Source organism: Lygodium microphyllum, chromosome 13, assembly GCF_053477565.2.
Source record: "Lygodium microphyllum isolate KBCC chromosome 13, Lygodium_microphyllum_v1.1.10, whole genome shotgun sequence".
NCBI lineage: Eukaryota > Viridiplantae > Streptophyta > Polypodiopsida > Schizaeales > Lygodiaceae > Lygodium > Lygodium microphyllum.
In genome coordinates this window covers 67,210,006-67,231,577 of record NC_141147.1, presented here as the reverse complement: position 1 = coordinate 67,231,577, position 21,572 = coordinate 67,210,006, and the positions used below count along the sequence as shown (strand labels likewise).

Genomic DNA, 21,572 nt, shown 5'->3' with positions numbered 1-21,572 from the left:
GCAGCAGCAACGGGCAACACGATGTCCTCCTCCCTCCTCTCCTCAAACTTTGGGGGGGGCGGGGGGGAGGGGGGTTGCATATATAGTGTGGAAGGGCGGGGGGGGGGGGGGGGGGGAATAGCCACACAAGTGGCGGATGGCATGCTGCCCCTCCCCATGCTCTCCTACTCCTCTCATACTCATACTCCCTCTCCCCACCATGCAATGGCTGAAGGGGAGGGGGTTTAATTAAAAATTTTGCACAAATTATCATTATCCCTTTTCCCCCTTGAAGGGGTATTCCCGCGGAGGCCTACGGTGGCTTGCGATTTTCGAGCCACGGCTTCCCATACACGACACGGAGCTGGTGTTTATTGAAGCACGCGGAGGGAGCACTTAGCCCAAAGTTTTTCCATTGCGGGAGATTACTTTGAACAGCTTTTGCGCAAGATTTAGGGTCTTGAATATTTCGTAGCAGAAATATTACAATTTTAGTGAGATCTAAAATGCCACAATTTAATGAGCTAGTCTCATTGGAGGTAGTTGACATGGTCTTGGATGAATGGAAAAATAGGGTCATTGTGGAAGCAACTAGGGCAATGCTGAATGAGAAAGATATGCCTCTTTCTTATTGGGTTGAATCAGTTCTAGCTGTTATTTATATCATGAATCAAACATCTATCATTGGCATACATGAGAAGACACCATATGAGCAACTTTTATCACATTATACATTTGAAAGTATTTGGCAACACTCCATATGTGCATGTACCTGATGAAAAATGGAAGAAACTTGATCCAAAAGTAGTGAGGGCTATTTTATTAGTTACTCACATGAACAAAAGGCTTATAAGTGCTATGCTCCATCTACTCATGAGACTTTGATCAACCTTGATGTGGTATTTGATGAGCTAGCATCCTGGTATGGTGCTAATCAGGTAACAATTCATGATGTCTCTTCATAGATTATATATGCTAGAAATGGAATGCAAGCTACTACTGCTACTAATGGACCCACGCATGATGTATTGGCTAGTGTGAGTCCTTGGACAAGAAGATTACATAGTCATGGATCTCATTCCACTAACTTGAATATGTTAGTGAGGGGGAGATTGGACATGGATAAAGGCAAACAGAAGGTACTTGACAATGTAACAGGTCCATTGATATCAAGATATGATTTCATTGACAGGTTGGATAGTGATCTTGGCATACATGAAATTGTTACATTGGGTGCTAAGCATAGGTATGTATCACCTCATGAGCAAGCAAAATCGCATAGTGCACCACATCTACGAAGATCATAGAGAGAAAGAAAACCTATTGAAAATTTTACTTATAGTGGATACTCGACTAAACACTATGTATACATAACAAAAGTTATGAAGTACAAAGTGTCATGTATAGAAGCAGTTAAGGATGAGAATTGGTGTAAAGCAATGGATGAAGAGTATGCTACTTTACTAAAAAACTGGGATTTAGTTAAGCTGCCTAAAGCCAAGATATCTATTGGATGCAAGTGGGTCTACAAAGTCAAATGCAAATTAGATGGCTCACTTGAAAGATACAAAGCCAAGTTGGTTGTGAAAGGTTATGCTCAACAGTATCGGCTAGACTATGAAGAGACTTTTAATCCTATTCCAAAAATGGAAATTATACAGACTATCATTGCATTAGCTACATCCAAAGGTTGGAACCTATATCAAATGGATGTAAAGAATTTTTTTCTAAATGATGACTTGATAGAAGAAGATTGTATGGATCATCCGAAAGGATATGTACATGTTGAATATCCATCTTATGTTTGCAAATTGAAGAAAACATTGTATGGTTTGTTTCCATGGGCATGGAATGCAAAAAGCAGCTCGTACTTACAAAGACTTGGTTTTTAGATGGGCAAAGTTGATCATAGCTTGTTTACTAAGAAGATAGAGAAAGGCTATGTGTGGTGGTTTGTGTAGATGACTTCGTTATTACATGTGATGATACACATGGGATTGATGAGATCAAATCTATGTTGCATAAAGAGTTCCAAATAAAAGATCCGGGAGAGCTAAAAAAATTTCTTGGTATTGAGGTCATACGCACACCTCAAGGAATCTAGATATTACAAAAGAAATATCCACATAATATGTTGGAAAAGCATGGTATGCTAGAGTGCAAGCCCATGGATACTTCATTAGAGATTTATCTTACCATCACGACGTGATCTCATTTATGCCGTTGGATTAATCAATCAATTCAAGTAACGGCCAAGGAAACCTCATTTAGATACAGTGAGAAGGATTATGAGGTATGTAAAGGCTACACTATATTATGAAATGTTTTATGAGTATGGTAAGACTCTTGAGCTTACAAGATACAAATTGGGCTAGATTGCATGCGATAGAAGGTGGACAAGTGGGTATGCATTTGGTCTTGGTAACAGTATGATTAGCTAGAGAAATAAAAAGCAACCTTTTGTGGCTCTCTTGACTACCGAAGTAGAATACAGAGGTGCAACCTTAGCTAGATGTGAAGTTATCTGGCTAGTTAAAATGTTAGATGATTTGGGAGTACATGTGGATAAACTAGTCAAGTTGTATTGTGACAACATGAGTAGTGTGCTTCTAGCAAGTAATCCTATTTATCATGCTAGATCAAAGCACATTGAAGTGCATTACCATTTCATCAAAGAAATAGTGCTTGGAAGTAGGATTGACCTCATCCATGTGAAGACAAAAGACTAGATAGTAGATATCTTTACCAAATCACTTGGTAGAGATAAGTTTACTAGAATTAGATTGCTACTTGGGATATAGGAGGTGACTTGAGCTTGAGGGGGAGTGTGAATAATCAAGCTCATTTATTATCCCAAGATGGCAGCTGTAGACATTAGCTATCACTCGCATGTGTGTGTGATGAATAAGTCGGGAAGACTTGACTTAACTCTAGTTAGTATTTTGGTCAGTTAGAACTTAGTTAGACACATCTTTGTTAGGTCACATCTTAGTATTTTGGTCAGTTAGAACTTAGTTAGACACATCTTTGTTAGGTCACTATTCTAGAGTGTGGAAGATGAATACAATAGAGAGCACTCTCCTCTCTGAGCTTGCCCCATTTCTGTGTGTGTGTCTCTCTCTCCCTCTCTGAGTCTCAAACAAGAGAGAGGTCTTGTGAGGGCTTGTGTGTTGGTTATTTGCTTTGTTGTCTACTCCTCCATCTTTTCTCCTCACCTTCTTGGGATTCTCCTAGATTGAGAGGTAGAGGGATCGAGTTGTTGCTTCAGGAGTAGAGAGTTCAAGGGGGAGAGAGAGAGAGAGAGAGAAGATAGATTCATTTCAACTTGGACTAACAAGTAAAGGGGACTAGCTAGTTGTGCACAAGGAACAGTGGATTGAGAAGTGCAAGCTCGAGTGTGAACCTCAACAGAGTCATCAGATCTTCAGAGCTCACAATGATCATCTAGACTACAACGCAATGAGTTTCTTGATCCCACTATTCTCTTGTATTGTTATTCTGGCTTAATGGACAATGTGGGTAGCAATATGTAGCTAGTCGAGTGAGTGAGATCCGATGTAAGAGAACTTGTGAGGTGAGAGACTGGGAGTAAACTTGATTTGATAGGATATGCAGCAACTATATCATCATCATCATGCACTTTAATAGACCCAAGAGCTTTAACAATGCTCTTAATCTTCAATGCATAGTTATTAATAGATAGATTGCCACGCTTGACACTGTTTAACTCAGACTTCAATTGTAACTTTCTAGTTTTGGTATTTGTACCAAATATTTTGATCAAGTCATTCCGCTTCTATAGGACTATCAACATCCTATATATGTCAAATCATATTTCCTAAAACCTTGATGAAAAGCCAGTATGATTGTCAAGCTTGTCAATGACAATATGATTAAATCCCTTAAACATTGTGCAATAAAACTTATAAATTTGCTTTTATTAACAATGTGTTAATTCAAGTTAACTTTCACCCATACCAAACTTAGTACATAAGCATACCCTAAGCAATACATGTAATGTCTAATAGTATCCAAATACTATCTATCACACCCAATACCTTCAACCTATTTGTTAAATGACAAGGTTTGCAAAGTTTGTGATTCTTACCAAATTCGCATATGAATAGCCTCAAATTCTCGAACGGAAACTAAAATACATCCAAAATGAAAATTTGACCACATATGCTTAGATCAAATATCTGTAGCACTCCCTCAAGCACTTTAACTTACAAAGATGGCTCCTCAATTAGAGATCATATGAGAGAGATCTCCACAAGTATACTCCACAATAGGGTTTTCTTGTGGACTCTTGTGCTTGTGGCTCAAGTATCCTTCCTTGAACACCACTTTGATACCATGAAAAAATGGGGGAGAGAGAGAGAGAGAGAGAGAGAGAGAGAGCTTAAGCTCTTGCAAGACAAAAAACACACAAAGAAAATGCACACAATATAGGAAGCTAAAACCCTAGTCTTTCTTCTTCTTCTTCTTCACTATATGAGTCTATCAAGAATAAAAGAGAGTACAATGTACATAATATACAAGTAGTCCATAGTGTAAACACACTAAGTAGAAAGATAACTAGATAGATATCCCATAACTTGAGTAGGTGGACTAACTAACAACTAAAAAGTATCACTAGAATGATATGTCAATACAAGTACCAACCATGTTAGCGATATCAATGCATAAATGGTCATCTAGGTACGTAAGTGTCAACTCATGTTGAGCTTGACATCTCAACATACCAATTTTTCATAGTGACTTTGTTAAGTGTCCTATAGTTTATGCACATGCGATGCATTTTATTTTTCTTCTCAAAAGAAGTACATGTGACCCAAAAGTTGAAAATTTAGGATGAATGAGGCCTTAATCTAGAAGTTCAATGACTTTTTATTGAATTTCCTTTTGGTGCAATGGACTATGCCTATAAGGTGCCTTATGCAAAGGAGAAACTCTAGGAAATAGTTCTATCTTGTGGTCTAACTCTCCTTAAGAGGATGGCAATTAAGATGGATAGTCATCGATGAAACAGTGCTTATAGGTAGCCAAAAAATGTTTTTGTGATGGCATAAGAAGCATAACCTCAAGATACTCACCCTCTGTGACATAAATCATGCATGCTTTGCTTTGTTTTCTAAGAGCACACTTGGCTTGGGTATGTGAAATCAAGGGGAATAACTCTAAGTCTATATTTCCATGTAGACTGACATGCTCTCCCTAAAAATCAAAAGATATCAAATGAATCCAAAGTTAACATCAAGGTTATACTTATTGAAAGATATGACAAATGATGTATGCTCTAAGAAGAGATGCTCTGTATCCCATTAGCACAATGAGGAGAATGGAACAACCCAAAGGCAACATAGGCATGTACTTCGTTCTTATTTCAAAAAATATTATTCTACTTCGTCCTTTCAATCATTGTCATGTCCTACTCAAGATTGTGTTTATGAGTCCAAGCACTTAATCTTGGAACCTAATTCACTTGAGTAACAGTCATTGTCTCTTGTCTATGTCATCATGGTTCATGTCTATGTATTCTATCCTCCATAGCTAAACCATGCTCAAGATCCGTGTTGTTTAACATGGTAACAAATCCATGGTGAGTATGGTTCCAACTCATTGCTATGCTTCTTCATCTCTCCTCAACCTCAATCCAGCTCACTTTTAGCTCATGGCCTCATCTCTCGCTTCATTTTCACACTCTCTCTATTGTATGCCATACACCCTGCATTGGAGGAGTTGGATCTCTTAAACCATGGCATATCTCACTAAGATTTCTTCTAAAGACTTCTTTTGTTACTTTGGGAGCTTCTTGTTGTTACATCACAGTGGAACATTGGCCTCCCTCTTGCCTAGCATTGCAAGAATTCATGGTCGTTGGTCAAATTGTGCCAGTTCGTGGTCATATAGTCATCACTACGCATACAGGCTTCCATTCATCCTACAATCATAGGGTTTTTGAAGCTCCATATCCAAGCTCTCTCCCCATAAAATATTTCCCTAAATGATCACTTCTACACACGTTGTTGTAAGGAAAAGACCAGTCGCTTGCAAAACTCTAATGCAGGAAGCCATAGCCAGTTTCACTCAAGCTCTTAAAACTCTTCATTACTCTCATCTGCTTGGTACATTGAAGTCCCTTTCACTCCAATCTATTGTACCACTTAGGATTGCCACATCAAATTAGCACAAGGAGGAGAAGATTCAAGCTCAACAAGATCCAACATCAATATCAAGCCTCAAGCATAGTATCTCTTGATACTCAACTAGTGTTGATTCACTAATGCTCTTGTGTCCTTTGATAAAATTAGTTTTTGCTCTCTTATTGGCCATTGTAAAAGGATAGACACTACCTGAGTATCTCATAAACTTGTGGTAAGATCTCCTTCTCCCAAAATGTCTGAACTTGAACAAATAGAAAAATTTAATGGTGAAGGCTTTCATGCCTGGAAGGAAAAGACCATGTACCACCTCATGAGGAAAGATCTCTGGGATCTCTTTGAAGATGATACAAGTGATGCAGATGGTGGGGAAGAAGATTCAAAAAGTGGGATCCTTGTAGTAGCTCCAACAAAAACCAAAGAATGGAAGAGGATGAACAACAAGGCTCTAGGCATCATTGCCTAGGGACTAAGTGATGATGTGTTGCATCATATCTTTGGCATCAAAGGAGATGCTAAAACGGCTTGGGAGGAACTTGATAAAATTTTTAGGACTCAAGCTAAAAGCTTCAAGGTAAAATTACTCATGCAATTCTACAAGCTAGATGTAAAAGATTGTTCTTATATGGCCATGCACATTAATAAGTTTAAGAGCCTAAAAACTCAAGTTGCAACTCTCGAGAAGAACATTGATGAAGATGAAGCCATAGTAGTTTTGCTAGCAAGTGTAAACCAAGAGCCTTATGAGAACCTTGTATCTACCTTAAGTAATGTTCCAAAACTCTCACTTAAAGACATTGAGCATTCTCTACTTGATGAAGAAACTAAACATAAAAACAAAGATGCAAAGGGAGCTATCTCAACACAGAGAGATGGTCTATTGTACACCAAAGGAAATTATGGAGCAAAGGGCTGAGGCAGAGGATTCAACTCCAACAACAAAGATCGAGTCACATATCATTATTGTGGTAAGACTGGCCACATGGCCAGTGAATGTTTCTACAAGAAAAGAGCACAATAGGTGCAGAGTGGTAACCATCAAAATCAATTCATAAATGAAGAAGATAAAGAAGATGCTTCCGCTATCGGGGCAACAACTTTGACAGATTGTTTTGAAGAATTTTTCATTGTATCTTTCCCATAGTGGATCACTATTTTTCTTAGTGGATGTTGTTTTGTAAAAATCCTTGTCAAAGATGTACAGTTTCAAGCTTTAACTTAACTAGGCTGCTATGAGCTAGTCTCCTAGGCTATGTCATCATATAGGGGGGGGAAGGGGAAGCAAATAAGTGTAGAAACTCATCATTTGAGGGGGTGTGTTGAAATCTATGACAAATGATGTATGCTCTAGGAAGAGATGCTTTGTATCCCATAAGCATAGTGAGGAGAGTGTAACAACCCAAAGGCTACATAGGCATGTACTTGGTTCTTATTTCCAAAAATGCTATTCTACTTTTTCCTTTCAATCATAGACATGTCCTACTCAAGATTGTGTTTATGAGTCCAAGCACTTAATCTTGGAACGTAATTCACTTGAGTAACAATCATTGTCTCTTATCTATATGTCATCATGGTTCATGTTTATGTATTCTATCCTCCATAGTTGAGCCATACTCAAGATCCATGTTATTTAACAATATTGGTGTCAAAAAGGCATGCCTAATATAATGCTAGAAGACTACAAAGATGCCATAAGAAATTTACATTTTTTTTAATAAGAACCCATAGTTATTTCTAGACCTTTAACTTCATGAGTTCCATTATACCTTATTCCTTAGAAAGCATTTTTAACTTCACGAGTTATTTCTAGACCTTTAACTTCACAAGTTCCATTATACCTTATTCCTTGATTAGCATTTTTTGTCATATACAAAGATAAAGTGGTTTCCAAATCCAGACTTCTAATCAATTTCTTAGAAATAAAATCATGTGAACTACGTCATGTGAATCTTGCACAGTGCCTTGTATCTTTAATAAAGCATGAAGAGAGACGTGTGTACCTTGCTTACCTTCAATTATTTCTTCTTGCTATATAGAGTCGATGGTCCAATCTAAAGTATAGTCTAGTACTTCTTCTATATTATGTAGTTGAGCATTGATATTGCTGTTGGTGGTTCTATTGTTGTTGTTGTTGTTTGCTAATTTTACGCAGCAATTTACTTGTAGATAGCCAGATGATTACAATGGTAACATGTCGATTCAAACTTCTTAGATTAAACATTGAGATTTGTATTTTAAAAATTTACCTTGGGTGCTCTAGTTTGTTGATCCTGTAGAAATTACATAGCACAGTGGATAGAATCTAAGCAAGGAGTAGAGAACACACAACAAATATAAGAAGAATAGAGATTGCTTTAATTTCAAATGAACTAATACAAAGATGGCTCTGTCCACCTGTGCACTTCCACATAGCGATCGAGATAGATTATAGGCAAAGAGCTTAGGGTAGTTGAAAGAACTTTGACTAGTTGAAAGATAGATTGACAATGCCTTTAGAGGGGTCTTCCTTTTATAGCCCGGGAAGGTAGCCTGGTCAGCAAGTCCAACCATATTATCAACCTTCCCTAGTTGACTAGGGAATAGTCAGCCATGGAATATTCCATTTACCATCGGGCCAGGGGTGTTGCCCCTAAACCCCTGTCAGGGAGGCCGTTGGTCCCCCTTGAGACCCCCCAATGAGAGGCCACTTCCGTAGCCCTCAAACCCCAAAATAGGGGCCCTTAATAACTCCCATATCCCGCAACTCAATGCATTGTGCCTCAAATTACTACCAACATAACTGCTCTATCTAACCCAAAGGTTAGATCCACAAAGGTCACCTCTTTGCCATCCAGCCACATGGACCTCATCTGACGACATACAAGTCAAAACCCACCCAATGTCCATGCTCACGCATGCCTTCTCCTCATAATGGGGTCTTATAACTTTGAGCACCATGGATCATTGGTGGCACCTTATGAGGGTGAGGCATTGAGCATCTCTAATAGGTCCATAGTACCTCTAGGCATGGAATTGGGTGGACAAGAAGATGGAATATCATTTGTACGAAAAGGGATGAAAGGCTTTCATGGATTGCAATTGTTATTGTAAAACCACTTTTAAGTGAATTGTTGAGTGTGTTGAGTTGGAATTCTTTTTTAGCATCATATGCATGGGATATGGCAACTTGTAAAGAGGAAGGCTTAAGAGAATGAAGCTTAGCTTGTCTACCCGTCTTCATATTTACATTTGAGCGTGTCTTTTGGAACTTTCTCTAGCATATGCAACAATAGAAGTTGTTATCAAAACCACTATTAGTAACTACACTGTCATCTTCTTACCGTGATGAAAAAATTTCCTAGTTTCTTTGAGCATTGAGATGGAATTGAGGTAGTAAGAAAAAATCCTTTTGAAATGCTTTTGGAATGCATCCCATGCAATAGGACAATCCACACTTTGTGGAGTACATTCCATCATAAGGACCCCTTATCTATTATATAATTTATGGCAAAATTGAGATTATCCTTCTCAAGAAATGAAATTTTATCAAAATAGTCATTAAACTAGCTTAACCATGATAAAACAACCTTGTTGTCTTTTTTAACATCAAATTTTGCAAACTAAAAAGACTTACAATGACCAATGTGTTTCTCCTTCTAGGTTTACTGTATATCAAAGACACAGCGAAGAATGCGTGCAATGCGATCATCTTCATCTTGGATAGACTAGCTTTGTTGTGCTTCTTGCTCATGAAGAACATGAGTAACTTAGGCCAAATTGTGATGCAAGAGATTAATTTGTTATTGAAGAGTAATCTCCAAAAGTAGAGATTCAACATTCATTTCTTCAATATTAGAAGGCCTTATCATCTTCAAGAAATAATGATCTTATGGTAGAAAGAAACTAATGAATAAATCAGCAAAATAATGGGGCACATGCACAATAAAAATATTCAAAATATCCTCCAAAAAAATATGGTAGGAGAACAAGACATTGCTAACAACTTGCTTCTAAAGTTCTTAGTAAGGAACTCTTTGTAATGAAACCGGAGTGAAGAAGGAAAAATTATGCACAAAGATAGCCTTTAAGATAGCCCGTGATATGAGATTCTCTGCATGTGAGCACAACCACGATTACTTATTATTATCACCTCTTTGTTGCATAGAAATAGGAGCTTGAGTGATCTCACTATGTGTTGGAAAGAAACTTCAATGCCATGCATAAAAATATTGCTTTGGGGTGGTAGAGTAACCTTGGTGGGAAAGGGAGTTGTTATAATGCCCCCTGCCCACCCAAAGTAAAATGGTGAGCAGCGCCTATAATAGAACAAAGAAATATTTAAAGCAATAAAGCTTAGCTAGGCTAAGCTTATGTCTACGTGATGACCCCTAAATGCTACCGTTTACTGCATCGCATTTGTTGGGAGGTGTTGCACCTATCAATCTATGATGACATGATGATGTTAGTAGCCCATTGGGAGTCCAAAAGCAATAGGGAAAGGCAAGAGTGGTTTTGGAACTCTCACAGCAACAGCAAACTAGGCTAGAATTTCAAATTTCTCTCTCTCCCTTACTTGGGCAAAACCACCTTGGCTGTTGGAAAACCACTTATGAGTGGACTTTTAAAAAACATATCTAGAGAAGTCAAAGACTTGTAAAAGAAGCCTTTAATAATGTCTATTGCACATTGGGAAGAGTGAAATTGACATCTCCCATGCTCAAGGCAATAAACCACTATGCAAAGGCTTTATCACATAGATGCTTCAATAATGATTGATGGTAAAGATGTAGGAGACCTTGATGATGGATTGATGCCTTGATGTTGATGAAGACCTTGAAAACTGACGCATAGATCAATCACTACACTTTGATACCAATGTTGCAAGAATTCAACATAGCTTTGTACATGATTGAAAAATTTTCATAGAACAACTAATTACTAAAGAGTATAGTTGAGAAAGAAGAGTACACAAGAGACCAATTAGGTACAATCTTCCCCCTATCCATGGGTGAATACATCCCCCATGCATGTATTTATTTAATTTTATAATATTGGTGCTCAAAATACAAAAGACATCCCAAAAATAGGCCCACACATTTCTCTTCCTTGCACAGCTCATCGTTCCCAATTCTTTTCTCCAAAGTGGACTCTCTTTCCCAAAAATAGGATCTAAAATATCAATCCTCATCTAATCAAGATATACATCAGTAAAATAATAATTCCAATCTTTTATAAATTAGTCCTTAAATAATCACTAGCGCTTTTGTGCATACAACAATCACGCTAAGGAGCGTCCTTCCATAATAAAATAATTACGTGCTACTCAAGTGCCCAATAAATATCCCTTGCATACCATGAGCACTCTTTGAAAAATAATATCTTCACTAAATAATATGTTGCACTAAGCACAAATCACATTAGTCCCTTTGCCATTTAACTACCAAGAATGAGTAGCTAGTATCATACACGGGCTTATGCACGACAAGTTATAATTGTGTGGCAATTAAATGATATTGACAATCCAAATAAATTAAATCATCATCTTTTTTTTAAATAAGTAATCTTGTAATTTTGATAACGTTGTGCTTTTTGGTTGTAACTTGTTCCTCTTCTCACTTGAAATATGTGTATAGGATTCACATCCAAAGGTTTAAGGATGGGAAAGAGATGGTTTATTACCAATGTAGATCTATACAATATTGTAGATCTATACAATATTTTTCCTTGAGAGCCCTTGTATAGCTCCAATTTAAAATGTAAACTATAATGCCAACAGTCTCAACCCAAAACTAATTAGACAATCCATTGCTATCAAGCATGCACCTTGCGATTTTCACAATAGATTGGTTTCAATGTGCACTAATATTGTTCTATTGAGGGTGTGAGGTATTTGTACTAAATTTTTTCACTTTTCCTTATTTGTTTTTCAACAAATTGTAGCCATTCTGCTAACTTATCAAAGGCTTCAGTCTTGTCACAAAGGAAGTATACCCATATCTTATTGTTGAAGTCATTGATAGTCGATAAAAAATGGGAAGATCCCCCCTAAGACTTGTATAGGCATCTTACTACATAAGTTAGCATAAACCAACTCTAGAGGAGCCTTTGCTTTCTTCTTGATGTCTTGTGGAAATGCATTTCTTTGCTAGTTACCCATCATACAAGTTTCACATGGTTTCTTCATTCCTATCCACTACAATGCATGTGGATGAGCAACCATACATTGCTTGTGCATCTCTATTAATACTATGAATCTCATGTGACCAAACCTTTTATGCCAAAGTTTGCTTGTGCCCATTACAGCAATGGTTGTAAGACCCATGGTTCAATGGTTGATGCTTCTTGATCCAAGGAGTGAACTTTCTCAATGGTGGTCATGAATAACTTCAACTCTACTTTGGTTGTATTGCCTATCAGCCTCCATTCACTTTTCAAGATACCATTTTTCTCATTTACTTTCTTGACATGACAATCAATCATTGCATGTATCTTCTTAAAGTAGAAGCACTCTTCTTAAATCTTTTTCTTACCACCCTTCTTTTTGCTAGTATTGCTTTTGGTGGAAGAACCACCTTTGCCTTTTGCATTAACAAAGAATGAAGCATCTTCACCGTTGCTTGTTTCTCATGATTTAAGCTATGGTCCCTCTTCCATTTCTAATGCCCCTCTACTATCTCCCTTTAGCAAACTTTTATACTACTAAGTGATCCTCCCAAGTTTTGGATCCTTCTTGGTTTTGCATTCCATATGAACTCTTAAGTATGTTCCAAGCCTCTAATGCCTTGGTTATATGTTTAATCATGGTCAAAACACTATCTAAAATTCTTATAACGAAGGTGCATAGAGCATTTACACTCCATTTAGATGCTTGTAGAAGGTCGTGATTTAGAGGAATACTTACTCAGATTTGGGTTGATAGAAGGCTATGATATGGGTTTGATCCCCAACACCATCTCTAGAACCTCATAAGAACGGAGGATAATTGTAATTTTGAACTTGTACAAGGTGTAGTCAGTACAATCTAACTAGACTTTAGTGAAAGTTGGCGGATGCATTTGAAATATTTGAATCAACAATACAAAAGCACTGCTTCCTAATGCGCCAAAATCACTTCCAAATGTAGACATTGCTCCTTTTTGCTATTGAAGCCCTTGCCTCTCTTGTCCTCTTCCATATAAGTATACCAATAAGTTTACAAATCTAATATATATCAAGGCATACTCATCATATCCTTTTTTCCTTTCAAAGGCTCACTTAGATTTTAAATTTCTATGCTAATGAAACAATCTTAGAAAAAGCCATGTAGTTTTTCTAGCAAATGATACTTTTCATTGAAATGAATGGCTTTTCAAGATAACTATGAACTTTGTAAGGTATAGGTTTAAATTGTATTGCAAAATAATCGAACATAGAATTGAATATTCACGTATCTTTGCTATTGACAACCAACTTGTTTCAAGGAGTATGATAAGGGTAAATGAACCTTATCGTTCTATTAGACAACAATTGATAAAGTTGCATTAAATAGGTGCACTTGGAATGTAACTCGCTAACATCACCAACCTAGTAATTACGACTCCAAGGCAAAGTGATCATGGGATCAAAGACAGAGGACTAAGGCTAATCTCTCTTGCTTATGACAAGCTCACAGTAACAAGGTTGAGCTCGAATTGAGCCTATGGGTGTTCTAAGGCTGAAGTTAAATTCGACAGGGCAATAAAAGACATATCTAATTACAAAAGAATGTCAAAGGTTGAACTTAGAATTGAGCCTGTGCAACTTCTACGGCTAAAGTAAAATTCAACATGGCAATAAATCGATTTTGCCAGTAGAAGCAAAAGCGTCACTCACAACAATCGATCAAGATGCAGTCTTAGAAACGGTGCTTCCCGGCCAGTACGAGGCATCGGTACAGCACCTTATAGCCCGTCATAGTGAACAATTGCGACAGCACTGTGTGCTTAGTAGAAGATATGGAAACCATGTCCTACGTGAGCGCAATTTGTTGAAGATAAACCAAAATTGTTTATGAACGCTCCACCACTGCAACGGAACAGAAGCACGATATGAGCATTTCCCAGAACTCCAAGTGCAGACACTCACAGAGGCCGACCATGTAAAGACAAGCTAAATCCATCCAAGGAAGCAAACAAACATGAGAGAGAAACTCATGGATGTAACAGATGAGAAAACCAGTTCACTTGGGCCAGAATAATAATCATGCTACGAGGGGAAGATAAGAAGAGAGAGTCAACACTCTCTCTAGCACCAAAGTTTGACATCCCCTCGATCCAAAACAAAGTTGCAGCAACGCCTTATAACAAACCCCAAGGCTTCTCCAGAACAGCCGCCATCTTACGTTCCCAACAGCCCCTCCATGCTAATTGATTTCAAGCGTGAATTCCCCTTTTCTTCAGCCCGCACGCGCACACACACAACCTATCTAGGAACACTTTTAACAAACTTTGGCTGCTGGGTGTACTTACACCCAGGCCTTCACTAGCCAGGTCTAACCCCTTGAGACTCATGTGAATCTAGGCAATACCAAAAACTGTTTTAGGATCCACTACCACATGAAGCTTGACTGAAGCTTCCAAGCTTGAACGTCACTAAAGCTTGAACGTCACTATAAAGCTGGCCTCAGAGGCTACCATTCACCATGTAGTTGTGAAACCAGAGGTTGCTGAGGTGAGATAAGGAGAACCCTTGTAGACTTACAAGCTTGTGGTGCTCGACCTTTCAAAGTCTCTAGCTGTGTCTCAAATTCCCTGATATTCTGGTGTTTGATCTTACCAACAGTTTCTAGCTGTGTCTCAAACTCACTGAGATTCTGGTGGTGATGACTCTAAAGCTTCTTAACCGCTACACATTGCCAATCTTTAGAATACACCTATAGACCATGCTGGAAGACTGAACCCAATGGCATACTTCTCCATCAACTTCTTGGTCAGTCTGATAATCCAATTATAAGAACCAAGAGCCACATCCATGTGAAGTATAACGAGTTGGGGTGATTCTAAACAATCAAGCAAAAAGAAACATGTCCTAATCATTTGCAGCATTGTTGTTTTCAAATTTAGTTACAGGAGCACAAAAGAAAACCTCGAGAGATTTAGTTCCAACTGCAAATACACAGCCATAATTACTATCAAAGCACCTACAGAAAAACCAAAAACCAACCTCCTAAACCTCGAACCCTTACCCTTTCAGCATTATGCTGCATGGCTAGACAGAACTTGAGCATAGGGCCAGAACCCAAACCCGCCCTTGGATACGATTTGACACTGGCATGCCCTCCATGGACCTGGTTCCACACCAGCTCTTCCAACACTGACACGCCCACCACAGCCATATCACACCATCCCTGATCTACCCTTTTTTCTGACAAGTGCAATGTGTCCAAGACATCAGTTGCTTCTCCATGGCAACTTCTTGGCCTTTAGGGGGCCTGCAAACAGTCTCTATGCAGTAGGAAAGGTGGCTCTTCCCTCTCCATCTCTCGCAAGTGCACAGAGATGGCAATGAAACAGTTTTGGTTCCTTAGAAACACTCTGGCTTGTCATGCTGCACATGGATTTCACTCTTCATCCTTCTCCCCAATCTGAGACTGATGAAGTTACCTGCAGAAAACTTGAGCTGGGGCCCAGGCCCAAGGCTTTCCGCCCCTAAGAGCAAGCCCAATACATTGTTTTTCTCTGCAAATGGTCTCCCCGAGAACAAAATGTAAGATAAACAACACAATCTTTACTAGCACGGATTGCATGTAGGACTGAACCAGGAAATACAACAACAAAATACCTCTCAAAAACATGTCCAATAATGTTTGCTCTATTCTTCAAATTACAAAGATACCCAAACAAAACTTTGCATATTAGCAGCAGAAATCCCTCATTTGGACCTTATGAGGCGACTTTCACACAATCTCTTTGATTCATACCATCATTAGAGCATCAAAATGTGATGAGGTCCAACAATTTTACTGCACTGTTGAATGTTGACATTTATTGTATATTGGCCGGTCTTTCAAGTCCAATTGCAGCAACAAGAATAGAAGCTTCTCTTCATTAGTTTTTGTTCTCAAAAGACAATAAAGCATAACTTACCCAATCTTTCATCGATAATGCCATAACTCGAAGGTTAATCTATTGGACACTTGGTATCAAGCTTGAAACTATGTTGCATGGCCAACATGGCATGTGCTTCTTAGACATGTAGTGGTGATGTAGCTTGGATTCCAAGTCAGGTGCAACCCAATCTGTTTCTCCCTGTGTTTAAGCACAGCCTTTCCAGATGAAACTAACAGAGTAATTAGCAGAAATTACACTCTGGATAAAATTAAATAGAATGCAGAAAGCACCTGTAACTAATAACATCCCACAGAAGCACATATAGCAAGAATGCGGACAGGCTCCATATACTGGATTATGACAACGCCAACAATCTATATAAAGCAAATTGGCTTACAGTTCAGGCCTGCTGAGGACAGCTGATAAAACTTATTCAAAGTGATCTGCTTTGACCACTTTTGTTCCTCTGCAGGCTGATGGCAAAAGATTCAAGTTGTCCTTGAATCAATTACATGAACTCTAGACTGTATAACTGTCCTGCATGATGGGCAATCTCTCATTCCTTGCTTTTCATGAATATCGTTGCAGTCAACACATACAATTTGATGTGCACAAGGGAGAAATACTACCGAGCTTTCTTCTGACATACACATGACACATTCACGATCTCGGCGAACATCACCTTGCAACTCAGCTAGTTCTCGTAACAACCGCGTATTGGTATCTTTCAAATGTTGCAAGCAACCAGTGTCCTTAGCAACCACAGCACCTACAGAACTTAAAGTTGTATTGCAAGCTCGAGCATCTGCTGCCAATTTGAGATGCTCAAGTTCGCACTCTAGTCTCTTTAAGTCATCTTTATGCCGCTGATAATCAGCTTCTGCCTTTTGACGCCATGACTCTTCTCTTCGTTTTGCAGCAATTTCGAGCTGCTCCCTTGCCCACTTCTCTGCATCTGCAAGTAACACTGCTTCATCTTTTACCTTCTCTTCCTGTCGCCACCTCATCTGCAAGATAGAAAATTCTGTAATTTAGCAACAGTACAGTACCAAAGACATGGCATCAACAACAGATCACATCAACCAACCTCTGCTTCGTGCTGCTGTGATGTGACTTCTGATAAGCGTTGCTGAGTTTCAGCAATCTGATGTTTCTGCTTTGCAATCTCAGCAGCTAACTTGGCTTTCTGCTTCTCCCATGCTTGAATTTTCTTTGCTGACTTTTTCTCTCGCTTGGCAACCTCCTGACACAGGGCATTGGATTCAGCTGCACTCAGTTTAGCTGCCTCCATCTCTGCTCTTAGCTCAGCATTCTCAGTCTCCAGCTTCCTTACAGTTGCATTTGCTCTATCTACTTGAGCACTTGCCTTTCGAAGAGCACTTTCCATATCGGTGAGCCTTTTCATGGTACTCTCTTCCAGTGCTTGTGTATCCCGTTTTAATCGTAAGATCTCCTCATGCTCCAATCTCAAGGACTGGAGCTCAGACATGTCTTTGCTGAATTTGCAAGCTGCCTGCATTGCCTTTTGATGTGCCCACTCCTTCCGCTCCTGAAGTTGCAATTCCAGCTCCCTAACTTGCTGAACAAGTTTCAGAAACATCTCATCCTTTCTAGAGACGGTTCTTTCAACAATACTTTCACTCATCCTTTGCAAATTCCCATCCACAGTACCAAGTGAAGCATTTGACTCACCAGTCTCTTGCTCAGACCCACTGTCCATAACTGAAGCTATTGCTAGAGAAAGTTCAGTTCCAGGAGCATTTGAGCTTATTGATACATTGCAATCACATGCTGAATTCCCAACAGCCCCAGTTCGAGCCTGAGAGCTGCACACATGTGCCATTTGCTGCAGATCTCTGATTGTTGTTGGAGTCACATCAGTATGCTCTGCATGTGAAGCTTTACTCACATTTTTACCCCTATCAACCTTTCCACTGCTCAACTGTATCGAGCTTTCTGCGTGCCCCTGAGTTGCATGCCTTGGTACAAATATTGACTGGCGGTCATTAATTCCTGCAGAGCTGTTGTCAGATGGCATACCAATACAAGATAACGTCGCCATGTTGTGATTTGCTGGAAGTGTGTTCTTCGATAGCTTCCATTCACAAGGGCAACAAGCTTCCAAAGAAAGTGATGTATTTATGGAAAATTGCTGGATCCTGTGTAGACTCTCACTCAGACTAGAAGCATCACTAGTGGTACTACTACTCACCTGAAGCATAGCTTCATGGGCTAAACTATTAGAGGTTGCCATGTTATTGCTTGAATTCTGGCGTTGAGCACTGTATGCTGCCACTGCATTTGGAACAAGCTCTGGCTTCAATACATCATTCCCAACAAAAGGAATGCCCTGCATAGATGATTCAGCAGTTGAAGACAGCATGTGTGTTCCCATAATTTCAGCTGAGCTCCCAGCGCTAAAATATGAGTCTGCATTGATGTTCTGTGACTGGATTACTGGCCCTGCTGGAAGCTGTGCATTGGAAATCCAAGTGGATGGAGGAGAGTAAAAACTTTCACTCGCCGGATGAGAGAAAGAAGGAGAAGGAAGCTTTGATGATAACGCCTCAGAGCAGGCAGCCAGACCAGTATCTTCCATGGCAATAGCCTGCTGTTGAGGATGTCCAAAAATCAGAGCAATACTTACTTTCTTCTTTACCACATATCATGTCCAAAATAGATAGAAGCATTGGAAAACAATGATTTCTCAAAATTGCAAGCAGAACGAGGCCTTGCGGCCCTGAAACTGTTGTGAGCAAATGGCCTCGGCAGCTTTTCTCGATTTAGTCATACATTTTGCAAGTTTCTTACTTTACTTGCTAAGCTTTAAACCCTTCTGTCCAGTCATAAGTTTTGGCTTCTTTAGTCAAGAGAAGTTAGCCTCAACAATTGAAAATGACATGATTATAGGTTTTTAATAAAAGGATAGAACTGTCTGTAGATACAAATGTCAAAGAGAATACTAACCAAACAATGATGGAAAATAGGAAAGCCCTCTAACTAGTAACAGATGATAAAAACCATGTGATCATTGTGTAAACCATAGAATATGCAATGGCAAAACCATCTCTATCTGAGAGAGAATCATTCATTGCTTGTGCATTCCACTGCTTGTCCCCTATTGACCAAAATGCGGAGGACGAACCAAGAAAGGATATCCAATCTCCAGTTGTCATTTGCCTCAGCTGTAGCTCTTGCCATCCTGTTGGTAGTATTCCATGCCATGGAACAAGAAAAGCTGAGGATTGGCCATATATATACCCAGATTCCAACAACTTCCCTTTCTGCTCTGATGCAAGAACCTGGGTGTAATGGACCAGAAATACCAAGAAGGATCCACTTGTTGGCTCACAAATAATCTCTCATGAAATGTGTCGAGTCTATAAAGACAGCCCTTGACCATCAAAAGCACAAAGTGTTACAGAAAATGTAGTGAAATTTACAGGGATTCAATCAAACAGTCGATAATGGCTTCCAAACAAATTGGCTTCAACACAGCACAAGGAACCTGGCACAAATGCAAGGTGCATGAAACATGAGGTGACTGAAGCCTCTAATAGGACTAAGAATTCACTCCCATGAAATTTCAGATTTCAGTGGTAGAAAACCATGGCACTGACAAAATTACCATACCATGGCATTGACAAAATATTACTCACATGCCTGCTACACTTCTGAATATGACAATGGCTATATCCTTTATACATTGACCTCAAAAGTTTAGTTCTTAAGTGGTAGCAAACCATGGGATCGACAAATATAGCATACCATGGCGATTGTCAAATGGTAGCAAACAATGCATTGACGAAACTAGTACACCACAGCATTGACAAAATCATAATCCAATGCATGCTACAGTTCCGAATATGCCAATAACCATGTCCTTTATATATTGACGTGTTAAATTTCACTCATCAAGTGCGACACTGGATATTGCAGCTCGATAGTCAATGAACTTCATCAATGATGCCAAATCAACAAAGAAAGATTCCGTGAAGCAATAAAATAGAGACACGCTGATAGACAAAGGCAAGCATATTGCTCTCACCAATCTAGTATGCAATCAGGGATGCTTATGTCTAATCTAAGCACCATCCAGGATTGCCATTAAAAGCTATCCGATAGCACAAGCCGGAAGGTGTGCATCCAAGCATATTGCATCGAGAAATCCTCGCAAAACGCAAAACAACACAGGAAGGAGGCCAAAAGAAGCTACCTGTATGGAGATCGAATGCAAACAGAAGAGCACTCACCGATTTCCGAACCCTAGGCCGAGCAAGCTTGTGTTGCCCTATCTTCTTCTTCCTGGTCGCCGTTTTTGTCCTCCTTGGCTTCTCCTTTCTTTAGCTTCTGCAGGCACGCGTACCTACAACAGCATCTCAACTCTTCTGTTTTGTGGTGACCAACGCTTACCGCCTACAGCCCGTCACTCGTACCTTCCACCGCCTTTTGCCCGTTTCCGCTCACATTATTGGACTTTTGAGCGTGAGACAACCTTACTTTAGGGGCGGCTAAAGATAAACGCTTCCCACGATCAAAGCAAGATCTTTGAATAAGGCTTAATGTTGAGATGTTGAGACTAGAGCACACATAAACACCTAAGACTCAATGTTAAGGACTTCCGAAGGTTGTGCCACACCTACAATGTATACTCGACTTTCAAAGTAAAGATGACTATAGTTTTTGTAAGTAAGAAGGAAAAAGGGTCTCTCACACCATATAAACTCAACTTATTTGATTTCTAAAATAGGCAAATAGAACCATACACACAAATGCTTAAAGATGAAAACAAATGACAATGCATGTGGAGGTATCATTGAGCAAATATCAAGTGACACCTCCACTTTATGCATATGCATAGTGTATGTTTAGAACAATGCAACACCTATTTTGAGGATTACAACACTGTTAAGTTAGGTACAAGATTGGGTTGCTACTTGGGTGCTACATGCAATAGCGGTCCTAAAGTGCATGGCCATTTGAAAACTAACTTGTGAGCTTCATGAAAGGTGTATTAGATGGAAAGGTAGTGGAGTAAGCCAAAAGTTGCCAAGAGCAGCAATGTAAAGCCCAAACCCATAATGCAACAGACAATGCTCTCAATGCTTAAATTGATAAAGAGATTTTGCAATGCTTTCTAATCCTTTTAGCATTAGCATCTCTCTCTCTCTCTCTCTCTCTCTCTCTCTCTCTCTCTCTCTCTCTCTCTCTCTCTCTCTCTCTCTCTCTCTCTCTCTCTCTCTCTCTCTCTCTCTCTCTCTCTCTCTCTCTCTACTATTAGACTAGTGATGATGGATGTGTCAAACCTCCCCCCCATAACATCAAAAATTTCCCAAACCTACATGGATATCCCCACACTAGACATAGAGAAACGTACAACATT

General features: G+C 39.2%; 1 protein-coding gene across 3 annotated transcripts; it reads right to left on the bottom strand.

The window, feature by feature from the left end:
• Nucleotides 1-14,198: 14,198 nt before the first annotated feature.
• On the bottom strand, nt 14,199-20,632 carry LOC148026728 (putative E3 ubiquitin-protein ligase RF298). Of its 3 annotated transcripts, none has more exons than XM_087691218.1 (3): nt 20,443-20,632; nt 17,277-19,583; nt 14,199-17,196 (listed from the first exon to the last, which is right to left on the bottom strand). In XM_087691218.1, exons 2-3 carry the CDS (start codon nt 18,786-18,788, stop codon nt 16,678-16,680), a joined length of 2,031 nt encoding a protein of 676 aa, XP_087547344.1. In that variant the 5' UTR covers nt 18,789-19,583; nt 20,443-20,632; the 3' UTR covers nt 14,199-16,677. The 3 variants fall into 3 exon arrangements, with proteins under 3 accessions (XP_087547344.1, XP_087547347.1, XP_087547345.1); XM_087691221.1 differs by having other exon boundaries at nt 17,277-18,800; XM_087691219.1 differs by having other exon boundaries at nt 17,277-18,797.
• Between the last annotated feature and the right edge of the window lie 940 nt (nt 20,633-21,572).